Here is a 13,000-nt window from a genome sequence, read left to right as displayed (position 1 = left end):
GCCATGTAAGTTGTTTCTCTGCCCATGTTATTTGTTTGTCCATTGAATGATTGTGATATGGACATATGCATGGTAAAGTGTTGCTCTGTTTGACTGTAGGGTCTCTTCTATCCATTGATGAGTGTAAGGGTTAGATTGGTTCCTTAGGTTGTTATTGTTGAGGATGGAAAGAAGTCTTGATCTCATTTCAATTTTGGCCTAGTGACAGGAGAAAATGAGGAGGGCCATAACAGAATGTTGTCATAGTGGAGGAGGAGTTGAGTTGTAGACTTTGATTTGTGATCTTTTATTTATCCTTGAGGAGTTTCTTTAAAAGAAGGCAAGATCGTTCCAACTGTAGAGCAGATCACGTCATTCACTCCCTAATGATACACCACCCTGAGAACAAACAGACCCAGAGAACGTGAGAGAGAAGAAAGAAGGGAGGAGTCCACTGACCCACTGAGTCATCTACTGGGCCTGCAGACAGAGTTACAGCTCACTGGAGAGTTACAGTGTGTGTGTTGGCCTGCACTGCAGAGAGAGAGAAAGAGAGCGCCGCAGTCATTCTGACCACAACAGTCTTTATCCAGGAGGATCATCCACTACTTCACAGTCAGTCACCATGTCTCAGGTAAGACTACAGTGCTGGACTAGGGAGGGACATGTAGAGTTATGACATGATCTCACTGAAACTTGCCTAGAAAGTTCCTGCTTAGTAAACCTAGAACTCTACATGGGAACTTTTCTTCAGCTGTCTTTCTTTGGCATTCCAATTCTTCCCTCTCTTCTTCTCCAGCCTGAAGAGGGGGAGGAGGGACAGCTGAAACGTCCTGAGGTGAGCGAGGAGGATCTGATCGGAGCGAAGGATAAGCTGAGCTCCAAAGGAACGCTAAAGGGCAAGACCATAGAAGTGATGGATGAGTGCGGTGAGCAGTGACACTTTTATTGGCATGACAATGGGGTTAGGGCAACGTTTGCCAAACTCGGTGCAATTTTGGTTTTATTGCCCTAACTGATTAAAATGATCAAAGAATGAAGATTATCTGATTATTTTCATCAGTTGTGTAGTGCTAGGGCAAAAACCAAAATGTGCCCCCTTTGGGATCCTGAGGATGGAGTTTGGGAAACCCTGGTTTGGGGTAAGTCTACGGGGCAGGAGTATATATTTAAAAACCTCTGAAATCTGTTTGTCGTTTTTGTGGCGGATTTAAAGAGGCAATCAACAGTTGAAACTATAACAAAATATACTCCCCAGCCGTTTCCGTAAAAGGTTGAGGGATGGGGCTGAAATGTTACAAATCTCAATTCATATACAGAGCTATGGATGCAAGGACTGGCTATACATATCGAAATTATAGATTGAATCGTGTTGAGGCTATATAATGTTTGTTTGCATTTATTTGTTTACAAACATTTTAATAAAACAACTTATTATGGATTATTATGGGATATGACAGTTGAATTAAGCTTCAGACAATTCTAAGTTTTATATTCTTCAATAATCAATGGGTACATATTAAGTCTAAGAATGGATGTAGCAACTGCTGATTGCTCCTTTAAGCTTGGAAATAAGTTTACATACAAGTTAGTGTACATATAGAGAACCTGGGCTGTGTTTGAACAGGCAGCCCAATTCTGATATTTTTTCCACTAACTGTTCTTTTGACCAATCACAGATCTTTTCACATCAGATCTAATCTGTCAAAAGACCAATTAGTGAGAGAAGAAAGATCAGAATTGGGCTGCCTTTCTAAACAAAGCCAGAGTGTTATTGAACAAGAGAGGGAGTTCGTGATTAGAGAAGGGCGTTCCTTACTGTGATGAAGTTTCCACTCCATATACAGCGCAGTTGAGGATGTTCAAGACTGTCAAACACACTGCCCATCTCCCTGTTGCATGAACTATGGATGTTTATACATATCTACGGTATGACATAGCTTTTCGACTGTAGCTACCTGACTTCAGAGTGATGGATGGATCTGTGTTGTGTTCACAGAGCGTGCGGGTAAAGTCGCCCCTTCTGTGTTCAGTGGAGTGCGTTCAGGGAGAGAGACCGCCATCAACAAGCCCCAGGCTCGACAAATCAAGAAGTAGCAGAGGCAGTAAAGCCACTTCTTATACTCCAGCCTGGCCTATATTTAAAACCACACTTGTGTGACTGAATGGGCCTTATGGTCAAGTACTTCTTAACTTTTTAATAAAAAGCTTGAACCCTCATTCTGTCAGGAGTCTTGATTGTTATGAAAGGAGTGTAAGTGGGCATTAACTGGATGTCAGTTGAGTAGGCTGTATTGGTTGTGTGTGAATATATTTGAGTTGGGCCGCCCGAGTGGCGCAGCAGTGCTAGAGGCGTCACTACAGATCTGGGTTTGATCCCAGGCTGTCGCGACCGGGAGACCCATGAGGCGACACACAATTGGCCCAGCGTTGTCCGGGTTAGGGGAAGGTTTGGCTGGCTAGGATGTCCTTGTCCCATCGCGCTCTTGAGTTCTTGTGGCGGCCGGGCGCACACACGCTGACTTCGGTTTCAGAGGATGCATGGCTCTCGACCTTCGCCGAGTCCGTCTGGGAGATGCAGTGATGGGACAAGACTAACTACCAATTGGATATCACTAAAAAGGGGTCAAAAAAAAGAAAGATTCCCCAAAATACATATTGGTGCTGTTCAGCTATACACTTTCGGTGTTCATTGAGAAGTGGATGTTCTCATTATGCTAAGGAGCATCTCTTTGCCATTCCCAGTCCTGTACTGTATCAGTTAACTCTAGCTAGTGTATCTGATAAGTCTGAAAGCAACAATGACAAAAAGTTTTCCGTTTTATTGGGGAAAAAAATCACATTTTATTAACACGCAAAGAACCTTTAAAACAATGTATTTATCTGAACGTAACAAGCTACTACAGTGGATGATGCACAGATGGGGCAGCTTGATGGGGGCTCGGAACAAAAGGATGAGAGGAAGGCCTTGTGGTAGAAAGTGAGGATGAAGGGAGGTAGAGAAGGGTGGAGGGAGTGGACAATAGTTCTTTATTTCATGTACTTGTGCTGCTGGTCCTGGAGGATCTTAGCGGAGGACTTGGCATCGTAGAAGAGTTCGTTGATCTCCTCCACCTGCTCCCTCTCTACTCCCTCCTTCCCCTGGACTCTGCCTAACAGACTGGCTGGGGTCAGCAGCTGAGCCGCATACCTGAGAGGAGAGGGGTGGGTGAGTCAATACATACAGACACACACACACAGAGTATGGGTCTCTCCAACCTTTTCTAGCATGAGAGCTACTTTAGAATTATGAAATATGTCAAGAGCTACTTAATTTTTCCCTCTAGCATTCAAATAGGCACTCTTTGTATTTTCCCAAACTCCATTTTCTCTGTTATTTTTCCTGGTTTGGGGATTTTCACTCAAAATCACAACTATTCATAGAGAAACAAGAAATTGTATGTTTGGAGTTCATCTCAATGCTTAAATCACATGAGAATACAATTTTTGCGTGCTGAAAAAAAAGGAACAAATTCAGATTAGAGTATTAATACCCCTTTAATTGTGCATTTTGCAAGATAGGATTTTGCTGGTCTAGGGATGTGTTTGCTGTTACATATGCCATGACACAGCTTGCAAAACAAAAGCCCACCCGATTGATACAAATAATCATGATATACACCAAGAATACAAAACATGACAGACTGACCAGGTGAATCCAAGTGAAAGCTATGATCCCTTATTGATGTCACTTGGGGAGGAGACAGGTTAAAGAACATTTTTAAGCATTGAGACATGATTTGTGTATGTGTGCCATTCAGAGGGTGAATGGGCAAGATAAAAAATGTAAGTGCCTTTGAACGAGGTATGGTAGTAGGTGCCAGGCGCACCGGTTTATGTCAAGAACTGCAACGCTGCTGGGTTTTTCACACTCAACAGTTTCCCGTGTGTATCAAGAATGGTCCACCACCCAAAGGACATCCAGCCAACTTCACAACTGCGGGAAGCATCCCTGTGGAACGCTTTGGACACCTTGTAGAGTCCATGCCCTGACGAATTGAGGCTGTTCTGAGGGGAAAAGGGGGTGCAACTCAATAATAGGAAGGTGTTCCTAATGTTTGGTAAACTCAGTGTAATTCTGCCAGGAAAGCCTACCTTGCACTTAACATTTAAATGAGAAGGTTTTGGGGAAAGTATTTCTGTCTCACCAGAAGTAGCTAACTGGCTACACGAAGTGAATGACAGAAACGCACACATCGGTGGAAGCTGTGGAGGGGAGGGCGTCTCATAATAATGTCTGGAACAGAGCAAATGGAATGGCATCAAAAACATAGAAATCATGTGTGATACCATTCCAACTATTCCGCTCCAGCCATTACAATGAGCCCGTCCTCCCAAATGAAGGTGCCACCAACCTCCCGTGACACACATACAAGGGCAATATTGCTGGAAATTAATCGACAGACAGTGTTATGTTTTTATAAGCCAATTGCGACTAACTAGGGATAATGTCAATGTGGATTTGATTTGATAGAAGCCAAGAGCTTGAGGTGTCTGATACTGGACAGTTTGCGGTAGAGGCCGACCACCTGTGCTGGTCTTATACATAATAGTAAAATGCTTGATTGCATTTAACGGCATGAATGACTCGGATGCTGTGTAATGGCATGAATGAATGATTATATTGAAGTAGGCTAAGTTAAATTTAAACAGAACGCGCTCTCACAGGAAGGCCAAAAAGATCATCATGGACATCAACCACCCGAGCCATGGCTTGTTCACCCTACTATTAGGTAGAAGGTGAGGTCAGGACAGGTTCATCAAAGCTGACACAAAGACTGGAAAACAGCTTCCATCTCAAGGCCGTCATACTGTTAAATAGTCACCACTAGCCGGACCTCCGCTCAGTACCGTCCTGAACTTTAGTCACTAGCCGGCTAACACCCAATTACTCAACCCTGCACTTTAGAGGCTGCTGTCCTATGTACATATTAAAGTGACCAGTGTTCCACGTCTAAAGTTTACATACTGTTTTAGCCATTTCATATGTACAGTGCATTCAGAAAGTATTCAGACCCCTTGACTTATTCCAAATGTATTTTCGATACAACCTTATTCTAAAATATATTAAATTGCCCCCCCCCCAATCTACACACAATAGCCCACAATGACTAAGCAAAAACAGGTTTGTAGTAACTTTTGCAAATTTATGAAAAATAAAACAGATAACATTTACATAAGTATTCAAACCCTTTACTCAGTACTTTGTTGAAGCACCTTCGGCAGCGATTACAGCCTTGAGTATGACGCTACAAGCTTGGCACACCTGTATTTGGGGAGTTTCTCCCATTTTTCTCTGCAGATCCTCAAGCTCTGTCAGGTTGGATGGGGAGCATCGCGGCACAGCTATTTTCAGGTCTCTCTAGAGCTGTTCGATCGGGTTCATATCCGAGCTCTGGCTGGGCCACTCAAGGACATTCAGATACTTGTCACAAAGCCACTCCTGCATTGTTTTGGCTGTCTGCTTAGGTTCGTTGTCGTGTTGGAAGGCGAACCTTTGCCCCAGTCTGAGGTCCTGAGGGCTCAAGGATCTCTCTGTACTTGGCTCCATTCATCTTTCCATCGATCTTGACTAGTCTCCCAGTCCCTGCCACTGAAAAACATCCCCACAGCATGATGCTGCCGCCACCACCATGCTTCACCGTAGGGATGGTGCCAAGTTTCCTCCAGATGTGACCATTGGCATTCCAGCCAAAGAGTTCAGCCTTAGTTTCATCAGACCAGAGAATCTGGTTTCTCATGGTCAGTCTTTAGGTGCCTTTTGGCAAACTCCAAGCGGGCGGTCATGTGCCTTTTACTGAGGAGTGGCTTCCGTCTGGCCACTCTACCATAAAGGCTTGACTGGTGGAGTGCTGCAGAGATGGATGTCCTTTTGGAAGGTTCTCCCATCGCCACAGAGGAACTCTGGAGATCTGTAAGAGCGACCACCAGGTTCTTGGTCACCTCCCTGACCAAGGCCCTTCTCCCCCGATTGCTCAGTTTGTCCGGGCAGCCAGCTCTAGGAAGAGTCTGTTTCCATCAAAGAATGATGGAGGCCACTGTGTTCTTGCGGACCTTCAATGCTGCAGAAATGTTTTGGTACACAATTCTGTCTCTGAGCTCTACGGACAATTCCTTCAACCTCATGGCTTGGTTTTTGCTCTGACATGCACTGTCAACTGTGGGACCTTATATAGACAGGTGTGTGCCTTTCCAAATAATGTCCAATCAATTGAATTTACCACAGGTGAACTCCAATCAAGTTGTAAAAACATCTCAAGAATGATCAATGGAAACAGGACGCACCCCTGAGCTCAATTTCGAGTTTCATAGCAAACGGTCTGAATACTTATATAAATAGGGTATCCGTTTTAAAAATCTTATATATTTGCAAACATGTCTAAAATCTGTTTTTGCTTTGTCATTATGGGGTATTTTGTGTAGACTGATGCGGGAATAAAAAATAAAAAAAACATTTTAGAATAAGGCTGTAACGTAACAAAACATGGAAAAAAGTCAAGGGGTCTGAATACTTTCTGAAGGCCAAATACTGCATTCTAGTCAAGTCCATCCTATTCAACTATTGCTGTACATATACTATTCTATGTATTCTGCCGATATAAACAGGATGGATAGAATATTTCGTACACATTCCATCACATATATTTATACGCCGGACTCTGACATTGTTCGTTCTAACATTTCTATATTTCTTAATTCCATTCTTTTACATTTTAGATGTTTTCAAGATACTGTATGTAACTGTATAAATATTCATCTCCATACAGGGATGATTTCTGTATTTTGAGTTATCTATTTTGAAAACTTGATTGCTGACAAGGAAAACAGTTTGTGACTATGCCAACAATAGACTAATGAAACATCAAAATATGTTTTTGGGTGGAGTTTTCCTTTAACAAGTGGATTTTGCTCTTAACTCGTGTAGTAGCCCTTCCTTCTCCCAACCAACTGCCTGTGACATGTCTGATTATCAATCAATGTGATTTTGTTTCAATTCATCTCCATCTGTACATTTGGTTAATTGTTCTCTGGCTGGGCAAGTTTTGGGATGGAATTTTCTTTTAAGCTACATAACATGCTATCAAAATGTTTTGATCGGCTAATATGTGAGCAAACTATATATAATAAAGATAATCATTAGGACTCATCTCAACATAGCTAACATTTTCCCAGCCTAATTGTTACCAAATATCCAAACTGATTCAATGAAAACATTGAGTGATTTATCAAGAGTACACCACTCTAGTCGCAAATCCGCATCAAAAACGGTGCTGAAATGATCACGCATGACTATTTCTTTAAACAATTCTGAAAGTGAATTATTAGGCGAGCTACTCCTAGCTGGGCTGCGAGCAACTCCTAGCTGGGCTGCGAGCTACTCCTAGCTGGGCTGCGAGCTACTCCTAGCTGGGCTGCGAGCTACTCCTAGCTGGGCTGCGAGCTACTCCTAGCTGGGCTGCGAGCTACTCCTAGCTGTTGGAGACCCCTGCACTAGAGACAGTGGAGTGAGCACACATGCACAGAGTAACCGACTGGTGAGTGTTACCGGAGTGTGGTCTTGGTTCCGATCTCTCCCAGGTGACTGAGGGCCTCCTCACTGATGTTGATCCCCTCAGTCTGAGCACGAATCTTAATGATCTACAGAGAACACACACACGCTGTCAGCATCACGCTACAGTGACCACATACTTCATATATTAACATACCATCACTCACACATACACACTTCATATGTAGGAATGCCATCTCGGACATGATAACACACACACCTGCTTCATCTCCTGCGGTGTGTAGAGCATGGTGCGGATGATCATGACTCTGTCCAGCAGGTCCAGGGGAATGCCATGAGGAGAGCTGATGTCCTCTGTCCCCCTTATAACCAACCAACCACACAACAGACAGGTTAGTAAACAGGGTAATAGGTTGCTATAACCCTAACATGTTTGGGAGCATAATTAGAGTGTGCAACTTTATAAGTTCCAAAACAAACTGTCAGAGTAACTCACATTCATGCACATTAGCACCCACCCACCCACCTGATGAGGCAGTTGCCCCTGTTGGAGGCGAATACTACGATGGGTGCGATGGTGCTCTCCAGAGCTCGGTGCAGGTAAGTGAAACATTCGATGTCCAGCATGTGCACCTCGTCCACAAACAGCACCCCAGGGACCAGCTCAGCCACACCCTGGTCAATGTAGCGGTTTACCACCTTGTTGATCTCAGCTCGCAGCTTGTCTAATGTACAGCATGAAGAGCCAATAAAGAGCCAAGGATCAAGCAAGGGAGCCAATCAAAAGGCAAGGACAGAGCAGAAAGGGTGGGGTTCGTTGAATGATGCCTATTGGGGGGGGGGGGGGTTGAAAGTACAAGCTGCTATTACTACAAGGATAGAACTAGGGTTGTGAGTTTAAAAAAGTTAGGTTACGTGCTTCAGGTCTTACCTGTGATCTCGGTCTTCTTGGGCTTCATCAGCTGTCCCATCATAGACAGGATATCTTGACCTCCCTGTGAGGACAGGAACCTCACTTTAACAACCAAAGATCAAGTGTGTCTTTGTTTGTGCATAATTCTTTTTCAATCAACAGTTATTTTCTCAGTGTATATCTGCAGTACAGTCTCATATTCACTTGAGTCAGGGTCTAGGGGAGACTGTGTGTGTATACCTGTGGCCTAGCATTGGCAATATCCAGGTCGTGTAGCGTGACGTCTTGGATAATCTCTTTCTTCTTATGGACGTCCCCCTTAGGCAGCGGCACGTACTCCTCAGCCTCCAGGTCAAACTCTGTGGCAAATGTGTCACACCGACCTTGTCTCTGTGCACACCCCACACACATGGAAGGAATGGTTCAACACAGAACACAGGCATCAAATATTAACCCAATCCCATTCAGAGGTGGTCAGGTGGCTGAAACTAGGCCAATCCCATTCAGAGGTGGTCAGGTGACTGAAACTAGGCCAATCCCATTCAGAGGTGGTCAGGTGACTGAAACTAGGCCAATCCCATTCAGAGGTGGTCAGGTGGCTGAAACTAGGCCAATCTCATCAGAGGTGGTCAGGTGGCTGAAACTAGGCCAATCCCATCAAAGGTGGTCAGGTGGCTGAAACTAGGCCAATCACTTCATAGGGGATCAAAAAGAAGGGATGGGGGGAGTGAGAGCAGGTGTATGATTGGACTTCATGCCATCTAAAGGAAGGCATGCAAGAGGCGGGGGGGTGAAAGAGTCAGGGAGGGTCCTCTGGGGGCTGTCAACAGCAACAAATGTAAGGCCCCCAGCCACCTGTACCCCCCGTCCCACCTACACCCTTGGCCCACCTGCACCGATTAAAGAAGCCGTCAACACAAGCGTCAAACTATGCCATGAGGCTGTCCACCAGAACAGAGGAAGCGGAGGAGAGATGAAGAGATAGGGAGAATAAAACCCAGGGGCGATGAAGAGCTGGAGAATGCCTACAGTAGAGATGAAACAGAGCCGGCATGAAGGACTGGCCCAGGAGGATAGCGCACTCTTCTTTTAGTGTTGTTTTATTTGGGGGGGTATTCTTAGTTTGTGTACTTGTTTGTTAGTTTATCTACTACTTACGCCATTTACAATTACTCTGGACTTAAACGTTTGAGCCATTGCAAATGTGTAATTTGTGTATGGGAGCCTTTCCAAAGTGAGTGTTTGTATGGAAGTGTACTGTAATAAGTGGAAGTGTACTGATACCTTGACGGCGCCACTGTTTGCTTCAATGTAGATGACGTCTCCCGCTTCCACACGCTCCTTCTGCAGGCTCTCATAAATACTGGGGTCCAGCTACAAAAACACCACCGAGACAGACAGTGAGACACATGGGCAACTTCTATATGGACTGGTCTAGCCTCTGACTCGTGCCTGACCTTGAGCTGCTTGGTACCCTTGCCGGTCTTCAGTCCGATGATGACGTGGCTGATGGTCTTCCCGTAACCACCCATGGGGTTCTCTGTCTCACAGGGGGTCAGCTCTGTGACCTCCCCCTCATACACCTCCTTGGTCTCCTTAATACGCAACCCTGGAGGAGGGAGGACAGGGTCACACACAATGAATGAAGACTCTGTAAAGCCTTACTCTCTTGAATCAATAAAAAACGCCACATCCTTTGGTCTACCTGGTGGATCATTTAATGGAGATTGTGAGACTGTGTGTACAGTGCATGGTCCTCTCTCTTTGTAATGTGATCACACTGTAGCCCTTGTTCCTCCTGCATACAGCCTCCCAGTGTGTGAGTGGCAGGGGGGGAACACTTCTGAGGGAGAAACCATCTGTCAGAGTGCTCTTATCAGGGGGGTGTCGACAGGCTCAGAATGTATCCCGCCATTTTCCTCCATCGTTAAACTTGTGTGTTCTGTGGGGTGAGGGTGATGCCCACCACTCCACTCAACCCACGCTCCATTTCCTTCTCTGTGACAGGTAATGTCAACACTCCAACAAACCCCTTCCCCCAATCCCTCTCCAAGGCCATCCTCCCCAGTGTCAGCCACACTGATACCCTCCCCGAGACCTGCTTCTGTCCAGCAGGAGGAGAACACCTGGCTCTGGAGTCTATTCTGATGGTGGTGCAGCAGAGGAATGGAGGGTGCAGCTTTATCTGGTCTCCAATTGACCCAAGCTTATGAGCGTGTGTTAGTGCTGAGCGATTAACCAAATGTTTGTTTGTTTTGTAAAGCAACTACTTGACCGACGCCGGTTCAATTATGTAGTAGGGAGTTAAAATTTCCAACAGGCCAATATTCTACATATACTGAACAAAAATATAAGCAATATGTAAAGTGTTGGTCCCATGTGTCATGAGCTGAAATTAAAGATCCCAGAAATGTTCCATATGCATGAAAAGCTTATTTTTCTCAAATGTTGTGCATAAATTTGTTTACATCCCTGTTAGTAAGCATTTATCCTTTGCCCAAATAATCCATCCACCTGAGGCATATCAAGAAGCTGAATAAACAGCCTGGTCATTACACAGGTCCACCTTGTGTTGGGGCCAATAAAGAAGCCACACTAAAATGTGCAGTTTTGTCACACAACACAATGCCACAGACGTCTCAAGCTGAGGGAGAGTGCAGGAATGTCCACCAGAGCTGTTGCCAGAGAATTTAATGTTTATTTCTCTATCATAAACCACCTTCAACGCCGTTTTAGAGAATTTGGCAGTACGTCGAACCGGACTACGTGTAACCACGCCAGCCCAGGACCTCCACATCCGGCTTCTTCACCTGTGAGATTTCATCCAGACAGCTGATGAAACTGAAGAGTATTTCTGTTTGTAATAAAGTCCTTTGTGGGGAAAAAAACATTCTGATTGGCTGGGCCTGGTTCCCCAGTGGGTGGGCCTGTCCAGTCATGTGAAATCCATAGATTAGGGCCTAATTAATTTATTCCAATTCACTTCCTTATATGAACTGTAACTAGGTAAAATCTTGAAATTGTTGTATGTTGAGTTTATATTTTGTTCAGTATAGTTTCACACATTAAAACGTGGTAATTAACTACAATCACCATAATTCATTGCACGTCTACTTGTCCGGTCTTACACCTGCTATGTAAAAGAGAGAAGAATGCATAATCGAGAGGGATAGAGAGCAGTTGCTTTGAGGTAAAATACATGACCTCAGTGATTGATAGTTGGTATTCAGCAGTCATAAAGTATGCCTTATTTACTTTGAAGAACTACTAAAATAGTGCATATTGAACATTTCTACCGCTTCTTAGACTTGCTTTCAATGAGAAAGATAGGACTAAAACTCACATTTCTATGTGAATTTAGTCAGGTCGCCCAAAAAGTCACATACTGCAGCTTTAAAGTCCCCCAAAAAATGTGAAACTGAAATCAAAAACTGGGATAATTTTTTACATAATCGAACTGAAACTACCTTAAAAAGCACAACTCGCTCAGCACTAGCGTGTGTGATCCATTCCCAGTGGCCCTGTGTTTGTGTGTGGCCCCTCACCTATGGCCCTCCTGAAGTTCTCCATTAGCACCTCTGTTTTCTTTATCTCAGAAGAGTAGACCTCACTGCCCACCATGGGGCAGAAGGGCACCTTGTTGCCGAGCTCCTGTGCCATAGCCAAAGCCAAGGCAGTCTGGGGGGGAATGAGATGGTGCAAAGTAGGGTTGGTCAAAGTCTCTCAAGTTGTATTCTTTCTATTACTGTGGAGGCCAGAAGACACAGTAAGCATATCAGACATTTCACAATTACGACTTTGGGGTATCATTGAAGTACTGCAGTAAAATCTTGTCTACCTTTCCTGTACCGGGAGGTCCAGCAAGTAAAACTGCCCTTCCCGACATCTTCTTTGAGCGGATCAGTTCCACAATGATACCACAAGCCTGTTGACAGAAAACAAAGGTAAAGAACATCCATAAAAAGATGTAGATGCTCAATTGAAAAAGAGGAATAGAAAAATAAATAATACATCTAAGAAAAATGCAATACAAACCTGATTTCTGAAATACAGTGGCTAGCTAAATAACTAAACGTAACCTACTTTTGATATAACGTTAACTAGTTAGCTTAGCATCTCGTTTGCTAATACCTCTCTTGCGGTCTCCTGTCCAACAAGACCTGACGCATTTTGCTTTGCATTCCCGGCATCGTCTAGCCCGAGTCCTTTCACATGACTGTGAGACGCGATGCGCTGGGTTTTCGTGGTGCTTTTGACTTCCTCGATCTTCATGGCTGTGTATTTTATGAACGTCTTATAATAAAGTAACAAATGCAAACAAAAATGCTCCCTTCCTGATCGTTATTTATTCACATTTAGAATTGGCGCGGTAAAACAAAACAAACAGATGCGATCTGTTTCAGTGAGGTATGATAAGAACTGTTTCCATGTGGGTTACCAAGGAAGTTGAAGGAAATAACACAAAGTTCATTTTTTAGCTCTAAGAGGTACACTATTGGACAATTATGCTATTCTGTTATAAAGCGATTGGATAGAAGCACTGTCAATCTCACTCATAC

General features: G+C 44.2%; 2 protein-coding genes across 3 annotated transcripts; one reads left to right on the top strand and one right to left on the bottom strand.

Annotated features, from left to right (window-relative positions):
* The first annotated feature begins 299 nt into the window (after nucleotides 1–299).
* mustn1a (musculoskeletal, embryonic nuclear protein 1a) lies at nucleotides 300–2,199 on the top strand. Its single transcript, XM_064967203.1, has 3 exons — nucleotides 300–613; nucleotides 779–908; nucleotides 1,979–2,199. The coding sequence occupies exons 1-3, from the start codon at nucleotides 605–607 to the stop codon at nucleotides 2,074–2,076; spliced, it is 237 nt and encodes a 78-aa protein (XP_064823275.1). The 5' UTR covers nucleotides 300–604; the 3' UTR covers nucleotides 2,077–2,199.
* Nucleotides 2,200–2,786: 587 nt separating this feature from the next.
* Nucleotides 2,787–12,897, bottom strand: LOC135541918 (ruvB-like 1). Of its 2 annotated transcripts, XM_064968415.1 has the most exons (11): nucleotides 12,573–12,897; nucleotides 12,280–12,366; nucleotides 11,987–12,119; nucleotides 9,899–10,050; nucleotides 9,726–9,815; nucleotides 8,682–8,831; nucleotides 8,460–8,523; nucleotides 8,055–8,253; nucleotides 7,788–7,890; nucleotides 7,565–7,656; nucleotides 2,787–3,169 (listed from the first exon to the last, which is right to left on the bottom strand). In XM_064968415.1, exons 1-11 carry the CDS (start codon nucleotides 12,711–12,713, stop codon nucleotides 3,010–3,012), a joined length of 1,371 nt encoding a protein of 456 aa, XP_064824487.1. In that variant the 5' UTR covers nucleotides 12,714–12,897; the 3' UTR covers nucleotides 2,787–3,009. The 2 variants fall into 2 exon arrangements, with proteins under 2 accessions (XP_064824487.1, XP_064824488.1); XM_064968416.1 differs by lacking the exon at nucleotides 12,573–12,897 and having other exon boundaries at nucleotides 11,987–12,186; nucleotides 12,280–12,368.
* Between the last annotated feature and the right edge of the window lie 103 nt (nucleotides 12,898–13,000).

The sequence above is a fragment of the Oncorhynchus masou genome, chromosome 6, assembly GCF_036934945.1.
Source record: "Oncorhynchus masou masou isolate Uvic2021 chromosome 6, UVic_Omas_1.1, whole genome shotgun sequence".
NCBI classification, from domain to species: Eukaryota; Metazoa; Chordata; class Actinopteri; order Salmoniformes; family Salmonidae; genus Oncorhynchus; species Oncorhynchus masou.
The sequence above is the reverse complement of the archived record's forward strand: the minus strand, read 5'-3'. Positions and strand labels throughout refer to the sequence as shown.

Excerpts from the sequence above, each read along its gene's own strand:
- mustn1a (XM_064967203.1), top strand. Across the intron at positions 909-1,978 it reads AGAAGTGATGGATGAGTGCG|AGCGTGCGGGTAAAGTCGCC; the intron begins GTGAGCAGTGAC and ends TTGTGTTCACAG.
- LOC135541918 (XM_064968415.1), bottom strand. The coding sequence starts at position 12,713 with ATGAAGATCGAGGAAGTCAAAAGCACCACGAAAACCCAGCGCATCGCG. Across the intron at positions 10,051-11,986 it reads GAACTTCAGGAGGGCCATAG|GGTTGCGTATTAAGGAGACC; the intron begins GTGAGGGGCCAC and ends TCCCTCCTCCAG. Across the intron at positions 3,170-7,564 it reads GGAACCAAGACCACACTCCG|GTATGCGGCTCAGCTGCTGA; the intron begins GTAACACTCACC and ends CTCTCCTCTCAG.